This window comes from Leptonotus elevatus, chromosome 1 (genome assembly GCF_054856555.1).
Source record: "Leptonotus elevatus isolate MCC_2025b chromosome 1, RoL_Lele_1.0, whole genome shotgun sequence".
Taxonomy (NCBI): Eukaryota; Metazoa; Chordata; class Actinopteri; order Syngnathiformes; family Syngnathidae; genus Leptonotus; species Leptonotus elevatus.
Window position 1 is genome coordinate 55,671,443 of NC_141239.1, and position 24,717 is coordinate 55,696,159.

At 39.6% G+C, this 24,717-nt stretch overlaps 2 protein-coding genes across 3 annotated transcripts in view; both read right to left on the reverse strand.

The window, feature by feature from the left end:
- The window catches only part of rab11fip4a (RAB11 family interacting protein 4 (class II) a), a 32,027-nt gene extending 15,262 nt beyond the window's left edge, over positions 1-16,765 (reverse strand). Inside the window, exons 1-8 of one of the 2 annotated variants that reach the window (XM_086070730.1) lie at positions 16,358-16,765; positions 15,202-15,287; positions 8,885-9,036; positions 8,561-8,680; positions 4,906-5,040; positions 3,945-3,980; positions 2,137-2,245; positions 1,889-1,992 (exon numbers count right to left, since the gene is read on the reverse strand). In XM_086070730.1, coding sequence (XP_085926856.1) covers positions 1,889-1,992; positions 2,137-2,245; positions 3,945-3,980; positions 4,906-5,040; positions 8,561-8,680; positions 8,885-9,036; positions 15,202-15,287; positions 16,358-16,409 — 794 coding nt within the window. In that variant the 5' untranslated portion in view covers positions 16,410-16,765. Of the gene's footprint in view, positions 1-1,888; positions 1,993-2,136; positions 2,246-3,944; positions 3,981-4,905; positions 5,041-8,560; positions 8,681-8,884; positions 9,037-13,555; positions 13,725-15,201; positions 15,288-16,357 lie in introns of those variants that run through there. The other variant, XM_086070738.1, reaches the window with a different exon arrangement.
- A 1,346-nt stretch (positions 16,766-18,111) lies between these two features.
- The window catches only part of coil (coilin p80), an 89,324-nt gene continuing 82,718 nt past the window's right edge, over positions 18,112-24,717 (reverse strand). Inside the window, exons 4-7 of the mRNA XM_086070749.1 lie at positions 23,747-23,794; positions 23,575-23,644; positions 20,128-20,216; positions 18,112-19,138 (exon numbers count right to left, since the gene is read on the reverse strand). Of these exons, the coding sequence (XP_085926875.1) occupies positions 19,091-19,138; positions 20,128-20,216; positions 23,575-23,644; positions 23,747-23,794 (255 nt within the window). The 3' untranslated portion in view covers positions 18,112-19,090. The remainder of the gene's footprint in view (positions 19,139-20,127; positions 20,217-23,574; positions 23,645-23,746; positions 23,795-24,717) is intronic.

Here is a 24,717-nt window from a genome sequence, read left to right on the forward strand (position 1 = left end):
CAAGACACAGACTAGAAAGAGGCTTTTTTACTTTGAAAGTGGTGAATGTGTGTAATAAAAAAAGAAGCTGATTGATTAAATGTATTAATTGTATGAGAGTCAATGTTAAAAATGAGCAGGTGGTGTATCACTGACACAATGTGTAATTACTCCTCGATGCATATGTCATTTGTTTAAAGTCATGTTAAAGTATTAATATTAAATTGGTTGACTTCTTGCAACCAATACATATTAACAAAGCTCTTCCGTGAGCCGTCAACCTTTATTGGTGGAGGACTTTGTGTGTGTTATCCTAGGCCTTGGCTAGTTTACCCATGCAGACAGGGACCACACAAAGCATGGCTCAGAACACCCTATGACAATAAGTGAATGATGTTTTCCCTCGCCTGGACGTGGGTTACCCCCTCTGGACCAAGCCCTGGAGGTAGCCTCAAGCCTCCTCGCCTCTGCCGCGCCAAGCCACTGCAGTCTCACACCCATGTTCCTGGGCAGGCGGCGCGAGCCCTGCGGCCGCCATCGGATCCACCCTAGGCGGCGCACATCCCGCGGCCGCCATCGGATCCACCCCAGGCGGCGCAAGTTCCGCGGCCACCATCGGCTCCACCCCAGGCGGTGCAACTCCCACGGCCACCATTGGATCCACCTCCGGCAACACAAGTCCCGCGGCTGCTATCGGATCTACCCGTGCGCCGCCGTCTTCTCCTATTTCGGCGGCGCAAGCCCTGCGCGGCCGCCATCAGATCCACATCCGGCGGCACACGACTCACCGCCGTCTTCTGTTCCTGGTCCTCATCTAGCGGCACACAACCCAGGGCTGTCTTCTGGTCCTGGTCCTTGTCCAGGGTTGGATTTTTGTTTAGTTTTGGAAGTTTGTGTCCTTTGTGTCAGCTGTATTTTGTTATGTTGTCCCTGTTTTTTCCCCTTGTCTCATCAAGCTTTATGTGATTGACCTGTGTTTGCCTAACCTTCCTCGTATTTCAACCAATCAGTGCCAAGTTTGTGTCTTAGGTGTGTCTCGTCATGTCAATTAGTGTTGATGTAGTTTTTCTTGTTGGTCTATTGTTTGTTGTAGTTGCTGTATGTCTCTGTATCTGTATCATCTGTATCATGCCTTGTTGTTTCCCCACATCTTACCACGCTTTGGATGAGAACTTTGTTGTTTTGTTTTGATTTTTTATCTGTGCCTCCTTGTTTTCGTTTAATTAAAGAATTTTTTGGGGAGGGGACTTCGCCTCTGCCTCCTCGCCTCTACTTTCTTGCACTTAAATCCTGACACTTCCACTAGCTCCTTTTATTTCAAACTATTTTTTTGGATTACTCTCTTCCAGTCACGGAAACCCCCAGGTCCCTTGAGGCTACGCTGCCATCTATGGGTTAGCACACATCATCACTACAGTGACTATTCATAAAAGTTTTCTAACCTTCGGCGACATACACATGAACCCTTTCCGATGAGTTTCTTGTGGAAAAATGCGTACCCTTTCTTCATTCTTCTTTTTTTTGTGATGGGGTTTTATTGTACAATGCTAGTTTCCACATCTGCGAAGGTGATTTTTGGCAAATGCTTGAGATGGTGTACAATATACTTTGCAATCCACCTTGCTTCTAGCGCTTAATATAAGGACTGGAAGTTGAGATGTAATACGACCACTTAGCTTCCGGGTTTTGTTGTTGTGTGCGTGTGTGCAGACTGTTCAGGATGCATTCAAGAACAGCTCAGAATTTTTTTTAACGAAATTTCACGCACTAATGAATTGAATCGTTGTAATGGTGGTAAAAGTGTGTGCGTGTGGGGGACTGTTACTTTCCCCTGAACCCTGCGTCAACTGCATGCATGTCTACTTCTAGCCAATTGCAATAAATTCGTACAATGTGTAGGACAACTTACCGATGGACAAGTTGTGTATTTTCCTGTTTGAGTTTAGACTTGAGCTCCCCATTTGTCAGACTGTCACTCTCCAACTCTGTCACCTTCTTCTCAAGGTAACTCACCTGAAAGACATATCAGTGTTATACAACATTGCCCATTTATACAATATCTATCAAGTTCTTGTCAAGTTTTGTATACAATGCAATGAGACAGGACGGTGGAGGTGAAAAACACTTACTAAGAATGCATTTTAGGTGAGTCAGTACCTTCTCTGTAATGTTGAGATCACAGGAGTCAATACTCTCCATGAACAAATCTTCTGTGCTGCTGCCCTGACTGGAATCAAGCACGTTGTGGTTGGCCTGAAACAGTTGGCTGGAGGGAGGAGAAGACATATTAGAAATAAAATAACAAGGTCTCTGAAAGGCAATATGATAGTTATCTGCATCAATCTTCCATTCCACTATGGAGTGGTTAAGTTTTTACAGCGGATTTTAAACATTGAACATTTCAGTAGTTTTGTTAGAGATATAGATATTGTTAGAACAAAAACTCAAGCCCTACATTTTTAGGGTTATAATTAGATACTTATGCATACATTCATACATTAATTACAATTTTCACTCCACTTGGAACAAATCACATGTTACTGAAAAGGTATTGCTTAGAAAAAAATGTCAAGGTTACAACAATGGAATATACGTAAAAGGCAAATGACAAAGAAGTGATGAAGTCAACAAATTACTCTATGAGAAAAAGTAAGACTTATAGGCTAAGTTAACACTGAAGGTCTTAATGCTCAATTCAGATTTTTTTTCAAATTAAATCCGATTTTTGTGTGTGTGTGTAATTGTGCACATTACATAATAATTGTAACCTCAGTCTGTCTGGTGTGTGAACCAGATGTGTCCCCAAAGTGACGTCAATCGGGGCTCATCTTTTTATCATCTCATATCTACAGAGGACCGATGAGGGAGGAGGTAGAAATAATATTTTGGGGAAATGAAGCAAGGCTTTTTAATCTCCTCATATCATGGTGACGTCTACTAAAGATGACATCACGTCATTGCCGCATGTATTACAGTAAATGAACCGTCTGCGTGGCTAAATTACTAATATCACCACAAATGTCCACTTTTCAAGTGGGATTAAATTAAAGTCAAATATAAAGTCACCACTGTTACGCAAAACAATTTGTGGACAATTATCCCGAGTACTCTTTCCCGTTCCCCTTTATTCGGCTTTTAATGAGGTCTTAGTCGGATATAGGCTTATGTGACCTGGCTGTTCAGACAGAGGTCGCATTACAAAAAAAAAAAAAAAACGAGTACATATCCAATTTAGAAACACATATGAAAGTGGCCCAGGTCGGATTTGAAAAAATAATAATAATAATAATCGGAATTGAGCCGTTAAGACTGTCCCAAAAAAAGAAAAGAAAAAAAGATAACAGGTTGTGTATGGGCAAAGACAAATGCAGTGTGAACCTAGCCTTAGTTGGAATATTTAATTTGTCGAGATCTGGGATGTATTATTTTTATTTTTAAGTCTATAAGGCCTATTTTACCATAGCATTGTTACGGTGTGGTCACAGAGCGGCGTGGTGGCTGTCGACGTGTGAAGTGGAGGACCCAAAATGCAGGGAGGCAGGAGAACCACAGCAGGAGTGCGGGCAAAACTGGCGTGCTTTATTTTACAGAAAACACTAACCAGGGTACTGGTTAATGCTAACTAAACAACAAATTGAAACGCTACAAAATTAAAATGACAGACATAACTCCAGGGGTGATCGTGACAAGCGGCAATGATCCCACGCCGACTGATCACCACCCGGGAACTAAATACACCCACACTAATTGGGTAACTAGCCACACCTGGGGCCAGGCACAAGTGGCTGAGGGCGCGGATTGGTCAACCCGCGGAAGGGCTGGAACCCACTCAGGACCAATCGGGACCCTCAACCAAAACCAGATCTTCCCAGACATGACAAGCATAGCCTTTTTCAAATTTAAGTATAAGTAAAAATACTATACCATAGGGCCTATTAAACAAATAAATTGGCAAAATGACTCACTGTCCGAACGCTGTACTGGATATATTTCTGTTGGGGCTGAAACACAAGGAAAGAAAGAAAATTGGTTTATTTCACAGTAATTTGTATTTTATCGGCATTAAATTTTTCCTTCCCATAGACGCTTACTAGAGGGAAAAAGCTTAATGTGGCTTAATATTACAGAACTACGGCCAATCTTCACCAAAATTCCCACACACATATCTACTTATGCCCTCTTCAATCTCTAAAAATATCAAAACAATCGCTACAGTATTCTGGATTTTATGGGCATTAAGCTTTTTCCACTCCATAAAACGTTCACTGTAGAAAGCTTAACGTGGCTTAATGTTAGAAAACTACAGCCAATCGCCAACAAAATTAATATGCACATCTCTACTTATGCCAACATTACGTCACGTTAAGCTTTTTTGTATGTGGAGGAAAACACTTAAAAGGAACCCTGACTGTAATGACAACTTTTCTCCATATGATTTATTTGGTTGTTACTGACATATCTATGGGATTCGTTTAAAAATAATAATTTCCAGTTTAATATGTTTTGTAGAAACTTTATTTGTACGCATGCCGCCATTGTTGTTTACGTTGCAACACATTCAGTGCATAGTGACGTAGAATAGCAGCTGGCTCTCTGCCGAGCAATGCGAAACTGGTATAAAGAAAGTGATGTAAGTCTCTGTAGCGTTCCTAAAAGGATGATTAAAACTCTTGAATGTGTCTATTGAATGACGAGAGCACGTAGTGTCAGAGGGTGACTCTCCCGATTGCATGTTGTTTCATTAGGAATGCTACGAGGCTTACCTTTATAAATAAAATTTATTATTAATCTCATTAGAAAGAATTAATCAAATGCTCTCTGACATAATACAAAGTAGTTGTAGTAACAGTTTAACAGAAATGAAAGAGCTCAGGCTAAACATTGGATCTGTGCTTGTATGTTTTGGTATGAGTGCATATACTTAACCTGATGGCCTTGATGTTTCGAAGGCGAGCATCCAAATCATTGAGCAGATTCACTTTCTTGCAGCACTGAGAACAGTTAATATCCAGCAGTTCACTGGTAAACATTTGCCGCATTTTCTGAGTTGTATTTTCTTCACTGAAGAAAGATAGATTAAAAAACAAAGATACAAAATTATCCACACTGTTAACTCATCATTGGTAAATCAATGAGAAAGAGTACTTTAGGTGCAAATACACATGGCTCTATTTTTGTGACCGGTGAAAGTCCGGCACGCCGAGCTGCATAAACCTGCGCGAATGTTATATTACTCCAGGTTTCAGTAATTTCGCAAACAAGTGCAAGCCAGCACATAAAAAAAAAAAATGCAGTTTGTGACGTTGTGGGCATGAACACCGACTTCATTTGTCACCAAACAAAGCAACTCCTCTGATTCCTTTAAATGTGGTATGAAGACATATCAATGGAAAAAAGGAAGCAGTGGTACGTGCATGACCAGAGCATGGATGCCTTCATCAACAACTGAATGAGCTATTGATGATTTCAATATGTCCGTGGACCTCCTGCATGTATCCCTGCTGTGATAGTTAATGTGCTCATGATAATAATAATGTAATGTGTTCAATGAATTGATTATTTACTCAATATTGGTGCCCACTGTTATTAATGAAATAGGATAACAGCCACCACACATGTCTACGGCGCTTGTGTATCTGTCTGCCTGCACCTCAATCAAACTCACCAAAATTCCAAGTGGACAAGTGGTGTATTTTGTGTCAGGAGTTAGACGTGGTCTGGAGGCGTAAGTTTAGACCGACTTTCAGCCACCATATTGTCAGATGTGCCAGGTACATGGACACACCTTCACTATGCCGGATTACCCAGCATGGCGCAGCGCAGTCAGCCAAATTCCCAGGAAACGCCGACATTTTCGCATGCACCGTCTACAAAAATAGAGCCCTTAGAGTCTGTTTGAGTCCTAGCAAAGTGATGGGAAATGCAGACGAGGTTTAATACACATGCAAGAGAAAATGGCACTTTGACATAGGAATGTAATTATTTTTGTGGTTTGTAACTTGATGAACAATTTTCGTGTATATCAAAGCAATACTCCCCAATCCAAATGAACTGAAATGCCCAAAATCCAATCCAGCACCCCCTCACCTAAAACACAATTATTTGTGATGTGTTTTTAATAAAGACAAATTGCACCAAATGTATTTTCTAAATATTGCTTTTGTGTGCTTTGTGTGTTTGCCCCATTCAATAAACAACTGAAAATGCATTGGCATTTGTGGCTCTCCTTCTTCTTTTTTTTTACTCCACACAATCAGCGCTGTATCTGACATAACTCAAATATTGGCTCTCAAAGAGAAGCAGAAATTTCAAACAAGTGAGTTCTGCTGCGTTGGGCTTGGGGCGCGGGCCGTTTTGGGGTGAGGGGCGCTCCTGGCTCCTGGATTTGCTCTCTGGCCGGTGGCCTCTGCGGGACCCGGGGGTTGTGCCTTGGCGCTGCCGTGGCCTGGGGGGGCTGGGGGGTTGTGTTTGCTCTGTCCTGGCCGGGGAATCAACGGTTCCCCTCTTTGGTGGAGGTTTTCATGCATGCCAGATCCACCACATCAGCATCTACCAAAATTCAAACACAATCTGCTTCTTCCTCTGGTCGTTGAATCGGTGAAGGCTGATATTTGTGGATCTCACTCTGCTTAATCTATCCTTCCTTCCTTTCGTCAGTCTTTCCTTTGGTCTCTTGAGGTCTCCCTAATTTGTTGGAATTTAGATGTTTCTGAGGTTGGTGAAAGATTCTGGTTGGTAACCCGGTGGGTAGTAGGTGATGTTTGGTCGGTGCTGGATTTCACTTTTCTTTCTTTTCTTTGATCCTTCCTCGGGTCTCCTGACAACCTTACGACTCTAGCTGGATTCTGAAGTATTCGGTTTAGGTGAACGGTATGGGATTTATTTTTAATAGGTTTTAGGTGAATTAATGAGCACACACTCACACGCACGCACATATGCACATATGCACATACTCACGCACATAGAAAAAAAAAGAAAAAGAGGGGGGGAAAGAAAAAAAAAGAGAGCGAGTAATGATGATGACATGTCGAATCAGTAAGATTACCGAATGAACAATACTGAGCTCTCTCTCCCAAAAAATTATTTAAAAAATAAGGTAATCTTGTGTTCCTGGTTTCTTCCCATCTCTCGTTATTGTCTAACCATGTCCACCTGTGTGTGTCTGCCCTTCCCTGCGTGTGACCAATCAGTGCCCTCAGCCACTTGTGTTCCCCCAGGTGTGTCTCATTAGTGTTGGTGTATTACTTCTGTTGTTTTTGTCCTGTCAGTGTGGGAGCATTTCCTATGTTACGTGTGGAAGTTCGTATGTCTAGTCTTTGTATCAGCCAAGTCTTCTTCGTCTTGACCAAGTCTCCTCCATCTCAGCCAAGTCTTCTTCGTCCTCACCTCCAAGTCTTTTTCGTCCCCACCGCAGTCTTCTTCATCTCCACCGCCAAGTCTTCTTCGCCGCCACCGCCAAGTCTTCTTCGTCCCCACTGCAAAGTCTTCTTCGTCCTCACCGCCAAGTAGCCTTCGTCCTCACCGCCAAGTAGCCTTCGTCCTCACCGCCAAGTAGCCTTCGTCCTCACCGCCAAGTAGCCTTCGTCCTCACCGCCAAGTAGCCTTCGTCCTCACCGCCAAGTAGCCTTCGTCCTCACCGCCAAGTAGCCTTCGTCCTCACTGCCAAGTAGCCTTCGTCCTCACCGCCAAGTAGCCTTCGTCCTCACCGCCAAGTAGCCTTCGTCCTCACCGCCAAGTAGCCTTCGTAGCCTTCGTCCTCACCGCCAAGTAGCCTTCGTAGCCTTCGCCCTCACCGCCAAGTAGCCTTCGTAGCCTTCGCCCTCACCGCCAAGTAGCCTTCGTAGCCTTCGTAGCCTTCGCCCTCACCGCCAAGTAGCCTTCGTAGCCTTCGTAGCCTTCGTAGCCTTCGCAGCCTTCGCCCTCACCGCCAAGTAGCCTTCGTAGCCTTCGTAGCCTTCGTAGCCTTCGTAGCCTTCGTAGCCTTCGTAGCCTTCGTAGCCTTCGTCCTCACCGCCAAGTAGCCTTCGTAGCCTTCGTAGCCTTCGTCCTCACCGCCTTCGTAGCCTTCGTAGCCTTCGTAGCCTTCGTAGCCTTCATAGCCTTCGTCCTCACCGCCAAGTAGCCTTCGTCCTCACCGCCAAGTAGCCTTCGTCCTCACAGCCAAGTAGCCTTTGTCGTCACAGCTAAGTAGTCTTCGTCACCGCCACAGCTAACCAAGTCGTCCTTGTCACAGTCAATTCATCCTCGTTCAGCCAAGTCGCCCACGTTCTGTCAGTCTACGCTTGTCCCGTCCAGTCATGGCGACCAGTCTACTCTCGTCCCGTCCAGTCATGTTTGTCTGCTCACCTTTCCCACTATATGTGTGTTATTAAAGTTTCTCTTCTTGCACGTCATCCCTTCCTCGCTGCCTTGCTTCCCCGCATTTGGGTCCACCATCCTTCTACCAGTCACGTACAATATGACAATAACTGAAGCAGTCAGTTAAACCCCTACACTACTCAATTGTTATATCTATTCATCTGTATTTAGCCATTTGAAAAACATACACATGCAAGTGAATGTTTTGTTTTTAACCACCAACCTCGATGGAAGGGAGGAGCCAACATTTGAGAAGCATTTGGGTTGGGAGTCAATTTGGCTTGGGCTGCTTGGAGAGTAATCTACATCCTTCCGTTCACCATAGTCTTCAAAATTTTCCTCCCTAGAGATCAGAGATGCACAAGTTAGAAAACTAAGGTTGTTCTGTCTGCACTTCAAGGCATGATGTAAACAAAGATTAATTATTGGCAAGGAAAATCCCTATGAGAGATTCCCAATCAAGTATGAGTGAAAAGGGCACCAAATGGATGTTTCTGTACACTCATTTTGTGTTTCTGTTCCTTTCAGATGTTTCACTGTAACTGACCGGTTTTGCAAAATAGTGTCCAGGAACTCGGCGTTGACATTTTCAGTACAGCGTTCCATTTCACACTGCTCATGTTCCTTAACATGCATGCTGCTTTCTGGATAAGGCTGCGTGCACAAAATAACAGGAAGGTCCAGTTTTGCTTCTCTATTCTAGAAACAGAAAGACACAATGTTAGAGTAATAAATGTGTGCACAATGTACTACCTTTATCTGATGTTCCCGACCACCACTGGAATAAGTGAAATCCATGATATACAAATAGCTTATGTAATACACGCCATGCATATTTTTATAGAATTTACAACACTTAATTAGTTTTGTGCATTTTAAACAATTTTTTAAAGCAATTCAAACACATAATATATTGAGACGGCGCAAGAGCAATGGATAATTATAAACAGTATAATGAACTAGACAAAGTGCAATTTCTGGAGAAATTGCGTGGGAATGCTGAAAATGCTGAACACTGAACAGTATCAGAGAGCTGGCAATCATGATCAGTTGTATGTATGGAAGTGGGCGTGGAAAGTGGGACTTAGAAAAAATTCTATGTCTGTCCCATTGAAAATGATTAGGGAAAAGTTATTTAACGTTAAATACTGTAAGTAATATGGAATCAGACGATATATACTCTGGGGGGGCGTGAAATTTTTAAGCAAGTTCAAATTTGAACGGTGTAAATCAGAAATATTATGTAGGCGTTGTTACACAGCAAAAAAGCGTGGAGAATAAAAAGCTTGATATAATAATAATAATAATAATAATAATAATAATAACAATAACAATAATAATAATAATAATAATAATAATAATTGTTAGAAACATTATATGTGAGAATGTTGTTCAGCTTTCCCACAGTAATAAAGTAACAACTGTAATAACACTTACAAAAGAAATGTGTGATATAGCGGGACTGTGACAACTGAATGGTGGGTGATTACTGTACTGCTTATCTTCACTAGGGTCCCTTGTGTGCCGTAGCTTATCCCAGCTAACTTTCGGTGAGATGACGGGCACACCATGGACTGGTCACCAGCCAATTACAAGACGTTGTTCATGCTGCTTTTGAGTCTATTGCCATTCTGGAGCCTGCTTTGCTTACAACTGTGCCAAGATATGGATCACTACTGCATACTCAGTCCTACACCTGACTCCAACCCTTCCACTCCTTTTGTCATATGTCATTTGTCAGACTGGAAAGTTTTTCATTGGCGACTATGTTTCAATTTTATTTTGCTTGATGAGCTTTCTTAGGGTAACCTTGCCTGCAAGAGGAATTCTCCCGGGATTTGTGAGTTCACAAACACCCGAGAATCCATCTTATACTGAGCCCGCTGATTTTCACCGATCAGAACCACTGGTGGATTGGACGAAGATTGTGTTTTGGGGGGTAGGATATGCGGCTATGGCCAAGGCCATGGGAAACAAACAAACCTAAAATGGATGAATGCCTGGACGCTGCAATTAATTCTGTTCTCGCAGAATTGCTCACAGTTTCCCTGTTGAATGAAGAAGAGCGAGAGGCACTTCATGCATTTTTAGCTGGTAAAGATATTCGTGCTTCTTCTTTTTTTAAACCTACGACTACGACGTTTTCATCCGTTGCCGTGATTGGTTATAAACAAAAGTTTTGTAAATGTGCATAAGTTGCCGAATTGCCCAATCAGCTTGAAGTATTGTACTGAATGCCCTGCCTTTTTCAATCAAATTACACTAGAACAGTCCTAGATTGATATTGTGGAGAACTCCTTTTTGTGATTCACATTGTCAATCTGGCTCTTGCCAGGTTATTTTGCATTGTTTTGAAAATATCTAGTTTTATTTCATGTCATGTCTTGTTTTCCTCTTACCGTGTTCAATTTGTGTCTGCGCTATAGGATTTTGCTTTCACCTTTTATTGTCAGACCTCTTCCTTGTATGTCATGATCTTTTGCCTTATTTTGATTAGATTTAGTTTTGTTTCGTGTTGTGTGTTGTTTTCCTGTATCCCTTAATCATGTCTTGTCTGCTTGTTAGATTTTGGTCGGTACCTGTTCGTGTCAGCCTTTTTCCTTGTGTCTACTAATCATCCATGTGTGTGTTGTTGTCTTGTCAATTTGATTGTACCGTACTTAGTTCCTAGGCTTCTTACTTCCAGACAACCACTACGAAAACATTTATCTCAGACAGAATGACACGACCAAATAAAGACCCAGCAGGAAGCACACAGGGTCGCCTTGAACGCTGCAAGTTTGTCTGCCACAAGTCTTCCCGCAATCACCATCAGCCTGTCGACCCAGCATGTCAACAGCAAGTAAGTTCTATTGTTCTTTCTTCTCTTGTCTTGGTCACTGGTGTCCTCCAGTTGTCCTCATGTTTCACGTGATAGATTTTTAATTTGTCCTACCATGTTCCTTCATACATTTTTATAGGCTCAATATTTTTCTTATTTTGAACATTACGACCCCAATCTATATAACATATTTTCCGACCCGGGTTCTGACTTACATTTTCAGATATTGATATCTCCACTCCTTTCCCTATTCGTGTTTCTATTTCCAGTAAGTTTATGTCAAGTTTTTCTTTTTCTGATCCCTGCGTATGCCTAAGTCAAGGACGCATCTGTTGAGGAAGGACGCATCTGTTGAGGAAGGACGCATCTGTACTCACTCCTGCACTCGCTTGTGATTTTTAACTATTTTGTTGATTTTAACACTGTGATTTTTAACTACATTGTTGCAAAATGACTGGTGGAAAAATAATTGGCAAGATTGAGGAGATCAAATCTTCTCTTGCAAAACTCAATGAAGTGGCCACTGAAATACTTGAAATGAAAAAAAAAACATCGAGCCACTTCTGCAGGAAATTCAGCAGTTGAGTAGAGAGACACAAGAAAAAGATTGACGCATTGTTGCCTTGAAACAAAAAGTGGATGATTTGGAACAGAATCTTCGTATCAACGATGTGATAGTCACAGGTATCAAGATCAAGCCGTGCCACAGCCCTCCGGTGAGAGCACAGGCGCAGATGATTCTGATCAAACTTCAATGAACGAGACTGTGGAACAAAAAACAATTCAACTTAAAGAATTAACTGAGGATCCAGTGCACATTCAGATGTGCTTTTCGCTTCCAACTGGGGGGACACAACCACCGGCAGTTCTGATAAGGTTTGTTGACAGGAAGAAATAGATTTCTCTTCTAATAGAAAGTTTCAAACTTAAAGGCACTGTCCGGAATTTTGACCATTTCTGTTTGTAATCAAACAGTTTTTGTTTGTAATCAAACAGTTTTTGTTTGTAAACAAACAATTCAAAACGGACCCATGGTTCAACCCATACAAGCTCAACGTTCACGCCCCCTGCCTCTGACCACACTCAGCCAAGCAATCTGCGAGAGTGAGTGACGAGGTATCTTGCAAATGGTCACATTACTGATCCAAGACTATGCACCGGGGATCACCGACAGGGATAATGGTTCAAAATGACATTCGCCTTGTAACGATGGTGAAATAATTAGGACAAGTGTGGAGCTAACAACAGTTTTCAAGAACAAAACAGCAGGCTCAACTACCACACAATAGCCAATAGCGCGTGTAGCTTCCTAAAAAGACTGTCTGTGATGCCTTCATCAGAGCATCGGAAACTACCCAACCCCCAACCCACCCCCAAAGGTTGCTACAGCCTTTCACTGCAAAAAGGAAAGTAGAAATTTTAAGAAAAAAAATAAGTAAAATAAGAAAATTATTACTTCAAATAAGCAAAATTATCTGCCAACAGAACAAGAAAATTTTACTTAAATTTACCTAAATAAAAATAGTAGGCCCATATCAACCACAGCGGTCTTGAAAATAGTATTTTTAGACTAAAAACAAGTAATATTGACTAAATAAATAATAATATTATTGATTAAAATACATTCGTCCAACTTGGCCTCAGTGTCAAGCAGTGTCTTTTTTTTTTTTTTTTTTTTTTAATACTTGGTATGACCCAGGCAGGGATTGAACCCACAACCTGCCAGTCTGAGGGTAGACACTCTACCACTAGACCACTGAGCTAGAACTATACTGGCCGGAGGGAGGAAAAATGAGCTTCGTAAATATAACGAAACAACAAACTGATTTTTACAAGAAAAAAAATGCTTACAATAAAGTGCTATATTGAACTTTTGTCTGATTATTTTCACACTTATATTTTTTCCCATTTATATTATTACTAGATTATGCAAAATCTTAAAATAAGAAATTCAATTCATGAAACCTTAGTTCAGGGCCTTTGATGTTGGTTAGCCATCTAAAAAGGTGGAAAATGCTTGTTTTAAGCCTTACAGTACTTAACTGTAACTGGCTGTTAACACTCAATGCCAAGACTGCTTGATCAAATAAGATAATTAAGTAATACGTATCTTAAAATAAGCAGAATGATCTTGTCTTACAATCTTATTTTAAGTAAAAATAACTTGTCAGAGCAAAATGAGCAAATTTAAGTGAAATTTAAGAAATTATATCCTACTTAAGATTTCAGTTTTTGCAGTGTTTGGCTTAGCTTCACTTATTGCCAGGTGTAAATATAAGGATATTAAAAAAAGTTGGACCCTCGTTCTATATTGCAGAGTTACCCTTGTCAATGTGACTTAACCTAGCATGTCGCTAAATCAGCAAGCTAACATTTTCTTTTCTGTTTGGCACTTACTTGTCGAATAGCAAGCAGGCCAACTCTGCGTCACTCTTCAATCCAAGCCGCTCCTTCAGAGCTCGGAAGCAGGTAAATGCCAAGCCAAGATTCACTCTTGTTTTCGACCGTGCATTATCCACGGTATCCTTTTTTTTTTTCTCACTCGAGTCACTCAACTCAACATCCCGTCTGCCTACAGTGACACGCCCCCCGCCACCCCCCACTCTGCGATTGGCTGGAGAGTAAACAACTGTCTGTACAATCTGAACGTCCCGCTGCTGGCAAAACAAACACAAAATTGCAAAATACAGACTGGGAAGGGGGAGGTTGAGGAAAAAATCACCACACCACATTAAGCCCAGAGGTGTAGATTGAGAAGGAGTTCATGTTTAAACATCCTGTATTTTAATAATAATCAAAACGTTGGACAGTGCCTTTAAAGGTAAACTTGAAAATTTGACTAAACAAAATTTGCCAAAAGGGCGCGACAACTGAGAAAGAATGGACTTATCAAGAACACATGGACAAAAGACTGTCGGATTTTCATTCAAACAAAAGAAAACTCATCTGACCAAAAGAAAACACAGATCGTCAAAAGAGTGGAAGAATTGGCGGAGTTTGAGAGACAATAATTGCAATCAGTAATTCACATCATTAAATTGTGGATTATGTCTTATCCAAAATAAATTATTGTAACATATTACTAATTAACTCAAAACTGGAGTTTTTATGATTTGAATAATGTAAATATAGCATATGAGTACTTGTTGACAATGCTAAGGGTAACATGTATTGCTATTCCTGTAAGAATGTAAACATTGTTTGGCTCTAATTCAGTTTGGACATTTGATGCAACAAACAAACAAACAAATTTGTTATATTGTAGCTGCAATGAATCTGCTCTAAATAATTACAATGGGGTTGGTGAACATGGTTTTGGGACGCTATTGGCGGGGGCTACTCTGCTGGGTGGGCTGGCCTTGGTGAGCGCTCAGGAGTATCAAGATCTGGAGAGCTGTACCCACTCTGGAGGTGGTGTCGGGTATAAAGCCTTCTAAGCATCATTGGATGCTGGCAAAAGTGGTGGCTCAGCTGACCAAAATCGAGTAAACATTGCTGTGGACGCAATTGTCAGAATGCAAGCCGATCTACCCTTCTGGAAGCCACATCATGTGAGAAAACTGATCTAAGATCAGCGAAGACGCTTGCTGGCGTCTGGGGACAGATTTACCAATTCCAAATGATTGGGACTAGCCACAAATTACACACGGACATTCAAGATGAACTGAGCGGGGGGCAGACATAAGTCTGGGATTGAAGGATAACTATATGAATCAATGACTATCATAATCAATGTATATGACTGATGCGTTTAGTAAGAATTGATGGGGACGGGTTACTAATAAGCCATGGCTTCTACCCGTCAGGCCTTCTTTCAGATGTCAATGTTGCACTTGATGTGATAGATGTAAACTGTAATAGTGTGTCCAAAAGGAAAAAAATAATAAAACGTATTTTCCCTCTAACTGTTTGTGTGTGTGTGTGTGTGTGTGTGTGTGTGTGTGTGTGTGTGTGTGTGTGTGTGTGTGTGTGTGTGTGTGTGTGTGTGTGTGTGTGGGTGCGTGCGTGCGTGCGTGTGTGTGTGTGTGTGTGTGGTATTTTACCTGGTAATGGTAAAAACTCTCCATCAAAATTGATTGGTTAGAAGTGAGATTGCAAGGACTTGAAAACATTGTCAGTGTCTCATAACCTACAAAAAAAAAGGGAAATAGTTTAAATGTTTAAGGCCTAGAAAAGCCTTTTAAATGATACCATCTGGTGAAGTCAATGGGTTGCAGACTTGATGCAGTTATTGCAAGTAAGGGTTATGCCACCAAATATGAAATATTATTCACTTAAAGTTCAAGGTGCATTGTGGAACTTTTTTACTCACGATTGCTACCTCAAGCCTAAAGTGTACTGCAGCCTCTGTGTCAAGCTCAGAGAGGTATCTGGCCGGAAGATGTGCACTGGCAAATCACTTCCGCAGAAGACTTGCACTGTGAGACATTTGCGCTCTCAGACAGGCAAGTTTGTGCAAGAACAAAGATACTTGAACACTCCACACTGAAGGAATATATTATTATTGGCCGGTATCTTTAACTACATCATGAGGAGACAAGATGATTTAACACTATAATGAGGGTTCTGGTCTGGAGTTTTAATGTTATTATTAAAACTCACCCCAATTACACCATCTTAAAAAAAAGCCCATGTAATTTAATCAATGCAGTTGCTTTTGTATAAATATTCACCATACCTTTTCTTTTCATATCTTTTCTAAATATATCCCCTCTAAATGACCATTGAATCATTCAATAATTTAGCAATTTTATTTAGTCCTGCATATAGACACATTCTCAAAACTTGCTGCAGTTAGGCCCCACAGCCTGTATCAAATTAAATCAGAAATGTGACCTGAAACATTAAATTGTGTAAATAATGACATGATTTTAGATGTGTAAATCTGCTCACCATGTCGATCACAACAGTGGATAATACAGTAATGCAAAACATGAACATGAAAAGACAATATTTTTCATCTGTATGAGCTCGAACCAGAACTGTGATTTTGTTTTCTAATTGGAGACCAACAATAATGGGAAGAAAAAACCCCGTTTGTCATTGGTGGGTGGACGCCATCCGATTGAAAGGCAAAACGCGAAGACAGACTGCATGCCCAAACAAAGATATTTTATTATCTAACGCTTTGATCAAATACACATTTCTGGCTATATATCACCGTATTAACCATTATTCAATAATAACCAAGCATCTCACCTCGTCTCTTTAGCCGAATCGAAGTCCTAAACGTCCAAATAAGATGACGCATTCGTCTTTACACCCGTCAAAAACCTCTCAGAAACGAACGCGTACGAAATGCCCCTCCATGTGTATCTTAATCAAACGACTGCACAAATAGTGGCTCCATCCGACACACCAGAGGCGTCGAACAAGTGGTACTGATGAGACTGCTGCAGAAGGCTGAATTCCTACGGAAAATGACGATGCTTTGCAAATAGTAACGATGATAAGTAATAGTAAGAATGATAATAATAATAGGGCTAGGGTTGTTAATAGTAATAATAATTATACTACTAATAAAAAGCGTTTCGGAAAATGGATGGATGGCTGGGGGGAAAAACACGGATGCATGTAGCGCACAGCAACTGCATGGAACCCCTAGGTGGCAGAATAATTTATTTGTTGGGTCATTGAAATTTGCAGCATGTACGCGTTGTGAATTGTATAATTTCGTCTTAATTTTCAAACTAATAAACTGTACATAAATGGATAGATGGGACATTTGCAAATGTACGTTAATGTAGCAACCCTTGTAGTTGGGTCGCCGCGTCGCGGGTTATGTAGTTTCTATGGTCTGAACGGTCCATGAAGGCAACATTTAAAATAAATAAATAAATATATTTATATATATTTATTTATATATATATATATATATATATAATTTAGCGTGTGTGGTTTAGTTCTGGCGTGGTTACGGCCGACAGTAACTTTTGCAAATTGCCATTAAAGAGTTGTTAGTTCGCTGCTTGTCCTGATCATTAAAAAAAAAAAAACGATACACCAGTGGTTGTGTATAATACTGTAAATGAGACACGAGACAGTAGCAAAGTAGTAAACAAACTTTCTTCAACAATCTTAATTCACAATCAAACATCAGGTACTGTACATCAAATAAGTACTTTTCAACACATGAATATTAAACTAAACTAAATATACATTTCAAATAAAATTATAAAAATGTGTTATACTCAACACAAGTCTAATTGACAAATGATAACGCCTGGGTTCATTAATGAAAGCTAAAAGAGATGGCTTCATTCACAGAAATTTACATTTACGTATATATGGATTTCGCCAAAATTGATAAATTAACCAAAAACATATTTGCTTTTTTCTCCCCATTACGTTCAACAAAACCAAAATTAACATTCTTACCAAATAAAACAAAATCTTTAGCAATATAAGTTCTTACACAGTCTAGACGAGAAAAATGTCACTTGTTGACGTTGGCAAAATAAATGAATCATAGTCTCTGGAGTCACAGCAGAAGCTATAGCATACATCAATGTTTTTCTTAAACCTTTTTACAATATACACTTTAGTAGGGTAAATACGATAAATTATTTTAAATGAAACTTCTCTAATCGTATCTGTTATCAAATAACAATTAGGAAAGAGCCAGAATTTCTTCCAAATAATATCATCCACATGACCACACCAATATAGAATGACTCGAGGTACTAAGGTAATATCTCTCTGAAAAAGCATTCTTATTTTGTTCCTACCAGAGGATTTGGAAAAACATTCTTTACCCTACAATTGTATATGTTGGCAATAACAAGAACAATCTCTGGGCATCAAACCGAGACAGTAGCTACTTCCTCAACCGAAATCGAATATGCTTTAGGCTGAACAGCAGCGTTGTGACAACTGCAAAAGTGTGCAGAAATATGTTACTTAAAAATGGCAGTTCATCCTGAAATCTAGAAGATAAACAGAAACCAATGGTGTAGTTTTGTGCGCATTTATTCAACTCAAAAGTTTATTAGCAACAAAGTCAAACGCCATTTCTGAAAACAACTACATCTCTGTGACTGTGATTGGTTAGCAGTTGCCTTCATTTGCTGGTTGGATTTAGGGCTGTAAAATACGGGGGGAAAAACATTTTTGCCATATATGTCAATAATGATACAAAAACGTAGCGCTTAAAACATTCCATATTTCCGGCATAAGATATTATTGGAAGAGACCCGACCTATATGTGTGTCTTGCTTAAATGTGTCCACGCCATAGCAAATGAAAATATTTAATCCACCAAAAGAGTAACAAGCAATTCCACCAAAAGTCAAATTAACACCCGCTAGACAATCAGAGGCAAAGTAGGCGGAGATGGGAAAAGTATTGACATTATCTGCTTGAGTAAGTACAATACCACCTCCAAATCTAAGACCATGGTCCACAATTGGAATATGGAGGAGTGCCCCCTGGGGATTAGATCCTGCCCCAAGTGGAGGAGTCCAACTATCTTGTCTTGTCTTATTTGCAAGTGAGGAAAGGATGGAGCTGGAGATCAATCAGCACGCGGGTCGGTGCAGCATCTGCAGTGATTTTATTGGTCTGTCGTGGTGAAGAGGGAGCTGAGCTGAAAGGGGAAGCTCTCAATTTACTGATCGATTTATGTACCAACTCTCACCTATGGTCAGGAGCTGTGGGCCACTACCAAAAGCATAAGATCCCAAATACAAGCAGCCAAAAAATTTCACATTTCTTACGCAGTCACACAAAATACTAATGTAAAAATGCAATCAAAGAAATCTGATACACATTTTGAATAACATATGGTAATACAGTATGTATTTAAAAAAACTGAATTGTTTGTGTACCCTGAAGATGAAGAAATTAAATAGTGACATTAAAACATTGTGGCGTAATTACAGTAAAACCTAATATGTCTGGTCAAATAAAGTGAGGATAGAATTGGGCACATATTTAAATCACAAGTCTTGGTTCCAGAAGGGACTCCCATCGCTCTGTTACCTGTGGGCATACAGTAAAATCATGACTTTGACTGTTATTTACACACTCAAAACAAAGTACACCAGCTTTCAATTAACTCATTCAAACCCAAAAATTTATAAATACGGTTTTTAATACTTTGTCCTTCACTCCCAAAAACGTAAGTTTTTATACGTTCAAAAAAAAACATGTTTTTTTTTATTTTTTTATTTTAATGCTAGAGCATACAGAAGGCTTTGGTACAGCTTCTGACATGAAGAGGTCGCTTAAAGCAATTGTAGTATTACAAAAAAATGGACAGCAGGTCGCAGCAGAGTATAAGCGATCAGCCAGGGCCATGCTGCAACAAGCTCTTTTTTGGGGGGGCCAGCGTTTTCAACATGTTTGTGAATAATGATGAAACTTAGCTACAGTATATTCTAATGCTAATTGCTGCAAAAAGGAAACAGATACAAATATATTTTTTTCCTGACGAAAGAAGAGACTCTAATCTTTCTTTTGGTAGGTTCCATGTTTTTATAGCAATAGAACACAATATTCTGTGGACCTTGCAAAATCTGTCAATATCCAGTAACACAGCCGGGAGTGAAGAGTGTTGCTTCAGTGAAAATGGCCAGGAGTGAATGAGTTAATAATAGACTAGAAGTAGGTTCAACTCTTAGTTGTAAATTGGGATTCTTCTATCTAGTCTTCTCAGCTAAAAACCCAGATTTTTTGTGATATTGAGATAATGGATGAGTGTACTCTCAATTGGGGTAGGGTGTCCCAAACCCACCCCACTACAGTACTTACTTTGACTTTTGCAATTTGTTATTGTTGCTTTTATAAGATTATTTAAGTTAAAGAAAATAAATGTGGGACCTTTGTTGTCCATCACTTTACGAAAGACAATGCTTTTTAAAAATGTAATAGCATTGCATTAAAAGCAAACATCATGGAAAACAGCATCTTTAAACAAACATATTTTTATCATTAAAAAAAAAAACCATATACAGTATGTTTAGTATTACCCTGGATCCTCTAGACACAGCATACTCAACAATCTCTGATCCGTCTGGGTTCTGATACACCAGGTCAAACTTGCCAGGCTCAGAAGGGGCTGGTAAAGGAACACATAGATTTTTATTCAAATGAAAACTTCAATTAAATTTTTTGTGTCAACATATATACAGTACATATACATGTATGACTTTTGTCTTGGGGTGAACACACTTCTCTGCTCTCTTCAGCTTCAAGGCTTATTTTGTTCAGCAATTCCAGAATATAGCTCACAGTACATGGTATTATTTTTCTGGCTGAAGTCATGACTCAGAGTGTGCATATTTTTGGGCTTAACAAAATAAAGGCATCACCATTAAGCAAGGCTTCACTATAACACAATTTTGCAGTAATAAATATGACTAGAGCTGCGAACAGCTATAAAGGGCCCTCGCAGCGCGGGCCATTTTGCGGTACTGGCACATCAGAATTTGTATTTATTTATTTATTTAATTGCCCCACCAACCTTTTACATAGTTTATTTTTTTTGCCAGGTGTGATAAGTGCAGTTTTCGTCCATGTCAAGATGCTTAAAATCTGCATTCCTTTTCTTTTTTTGGCAACAATGTGTTGCTATGGCAACAGCCTATCATGAAATATCACAAAGTTTGCATTACAACATCATGAAGGCTTAAACACTCGTCCAAACAAATATGGTAATGATTTGGTAAACCCACTCAGAGAAAAACATCAAAGGAAAAAAACACCTATTTGCTTTTGCCAGAAGGTGGCACTATCACTATAGATAAAAAATAATTTTGTAGATGTGTTCAGGTTTGGACTTTCATTAAATATGTGACATTTTGAAAATACAGGGTGATCTGGGGAAAGTTACAGCAGCTTTTATTTTCATGGTGAATCATCAATATTTGCAGCACTGTAATTGCCTAGTCACAATGCAGGATCAACATCCTAAAGCTTTTTTTGGGGGGGGGGACAAATTTTCAACTGAGTCCCTTTCAATGGGCTCGACGTAGCAGTACTTTTTTCCACCAGTATGTGGCGCTATATGAATAACCAAATATTGACCTTCAGACCTTGACTGTAATGACAATTTTGCCCTATAAGATTTATTTGGTTGTTACAAACATAACAATTCTATTCTATTCGTTAGTCAAAAATCTTTACCAGTTTAATACATTTTGTAGAAATGGATTTGTGCATACGCCGCCATTGTTGTTGTGTCGAGCAATGAAACGGGTATAAAGAAAGCAAGGTAAGCCTCATCGCGTTCCTAAAGGCATGATTAAAAACTCTTGAATGCGTCTAATGAATGACGAGAGCAGGGCGTGGGGGAGGGTGACGTTGTTGTTTTTAGGAACGCTACGAGCTTACCTTGCTTTCTTTGTATCCGAAATTTCTCACCAGTTGAGCCAGCTGCCATTCTACGCCACTATGCACTGAATGCGTTGCGATATAAATAACAATGTACATACAAAATAAAGTTTCTACAAAATATATTAAACTGGAAATGATTTTTGAAAAAGGAATGTCATATTAATGTTAAAAACAACCAAATAAATCATATAGAGCAAACCTGTCATTACAGTGAGGGTTCCTTTTCACATACATATGAAATTTGGAATGTTTTGGAGCATGCACACAGGAGTAATTCAGCATTTTCTCCCTTGTGGTGAAGCCAAGATGAAATGCAAAATTTGATACCCCCGTCATATAGTATTTCGAAAACTCAAGATTTTCCCCCCCAGTTGTTATCCCAGGTCTTGACAGAAGTTTGAAGTCAATCGGGTTTACCGTTTAGGACAAAGAACCAAATGTATGACCTCTCTGTGAATGCGCAAAAATGGGCCAAAATTGGACATTAAAAAAAAATCATAGCTCACTTCCTGTTCAGTTTAACATATGGCTCCAAGAGACTTTTTCGGTCTTGGGCTTATTCATATACCTCCAAATTTTTGTAGGGCTGGCTGAACCGTATAACCGGGGCTGCTTTGTTAAAAACTTCTGGGGGGCGCTAGTGAGTCTTTTTTTTTTTTAACAAAAAACAAAATCACACAATACACAATACAAAATTGCTCATTTTGCCAGGCCAGATGTGTGCCAAATTTCATGGGTATTTCTGCATGTTTAGGCCCTCAAAATCGGCATTGTTTTCTTTGCCTTACCACGCCCACAGCGTTTCACGAAAACTCACAAACTTCGTGTTGTAACATCATGAAGGCCTAAACACTCTTCTGAGCAAACATGAGGCAAATAAGCCGCTTGGAGAAAAACTTCATAGAAAAAACAAACATGTATTTATTTTTGCCAGTAGGTGGCGCTATCACTACAATAAAATATAAATGTATAGATGTCTTCAGGACTCGACTCTCATCAAATGTGTGAAATTTTGAGCAGATAGAATCTTATGGGTCAAGTTAAAGAAGCGACTTTTCTGCACCGTAATGGCCGCGCTCTTTGCCGCAAACTCACAATATTTGATGTGGGGCATGACGATTAGGATACATGTGAAGTTTGGGATTTTTTGGAGCATCTATAGGGGATATTTTAAGCATTTCCTCTTTCATGACGAAGGCAATATATTAAAGGCAAAATTCAATGCCCCGCCATATAGTATTTTGCAAACTTTAGATTATTTCCCATTTTCACCCCAGTTGTTGCCCCAGGCCATGAAAAGATACAGACCAAGTTTGAAGTCAATCGGATACAAAATGTTGGCAAAGGGGGCAAAAGTACAACCCTTGTGAATGTGCAAAAATTGTACATTCAAAAATTCATAGCTCACTTCCCGTACATTTTAGGATATGGCTTCTACTGACTGTTTTGTACATCTTAGGGTGCTACACACGTGCTTCCCAATTGTTGTAGCCAACAACAGTAACCAGACAACTCTAAAATAAAAAAAAATTCAGCAGGCCCAACGAGTTTGATCGAGTTTTCGTACATATTTAGGTCCTTTAAAATGCTATTCTTTTCAGAGAAGAAGACGGAAGACTAATAATTTCTACAGGTACAATAGGGACCTTGAAGCGGTTGCTGCTCTGGCCCTAATAATATTACATACATTAGTGAGGACTGTGAACTCGTCTTTAGTTTTCAATAAACAAAATGGGCAGGAGTCCACGAGTTGCTTCTTTTTCTCATCTCTCAAATTTTAATTTGACAAGCATAATCAAAGTGTGTCAGTAACATCCAATATGAAACACTAATGCCACCTAGAGGCTGGAAAATACTATTCACATTTAGCTCTGAACAATCAATTATCCATTCATCTTTGAAGCACTTCAATCAAATTTTATCTCTATAGCACTTTTGATATTAGTTCTGTGTGCTTTGCCTCTCCTGTCTGCCCTGAGAGCACGTCCCTGGTTGGCTAGACAGATTTGCCATATAACAACATAGGCAGAAAGTTATATGATGATGTGGATTTGTTCATGTGTGGTCAAGTAAAGTCTCACCTTGTGCAGCAGAAAGTAGTTCCAGCTCAACTTGTTTTGTTATTGGGTCATATCTCACAATCATGCCCTCCTAAAATGCAAAGCAACATTTGAATGAATGATGACAACTTCACTGTGCTCAAATAATACATGGATTTGATTTATTTTTATAATTTACAGAAAAATTACACACCTTGTATTCCGACACCTCTGGTGTATAATTCTCAGTAAGCTCCAGCAGCTGTGAACAAAAACAAATGTTTGATGGTTTTAGTCTATACTTTTCTTCAAGACAATTTAAAGACAATCAATCAGGGAATTCAAAGCAACACCAAATTATTTTTTTTCTACAAATATGGATGTAAAAAAGGTGACTCGAAAGAAGGTTCAGCAATGTAAACCAACACGACCTCTGGAAACGTCAAAGAATATCTTTATGATCATCCTTTTCCAGGTTGTAGGCTGCAGAAAAATCACACTGTACAGTCTTCCACGAATGGCAGACTAACGAAAGAAGCCAATTGGATTGTTGAGTCATATTTGATCATATATTTTAGAATAAATGAATTAGATTTCATTTGTTTAAAAAAAACAGAAAAAAAGAATGAGTGTTTTAAAATATTTCTTTATTGGAACTATTTACTAGAGTGTCTTCGTGACTAGCGATAGTGTAGAGTTAAAAAGGATCTAGCTGGATGTTGGGCAGATGAAGCCGTCATATGATAGAAATATGTCGGTTTCCCCCCTGAAAATATGTCATAATAAGTTACAAAGCCAATGCTGTGTCTTTGGGGCTAGACTTGTTTTACCCACATATACGTTACCACAAGGACACATTATAAAGTAAAGGACTGGTTTTGTATTGCAAGATATGACAACTCTAAATGATATTTATTTTATGTATGAGGATGTTTAAAACGCACAGTGGTAAGTGTAGTTACATTGGCTGCAACTGCCACAACGACAGTTCCCATCAGGGATAGGAGCTAAGGTGGCTTGCTGTGGTGTGATTTTACTTGGAGGAAGGCAAGAATGTACTATTGCTGAGGTTCCTTCCATTTATACACCACCAGATGAACAGAAGTAGTAGAAGTAGTAGTAGTAGTAGTAGTAGGATAATTAGAATGTTTTTGATACTGTATAATTTGTTTTATTTTGTGTAAA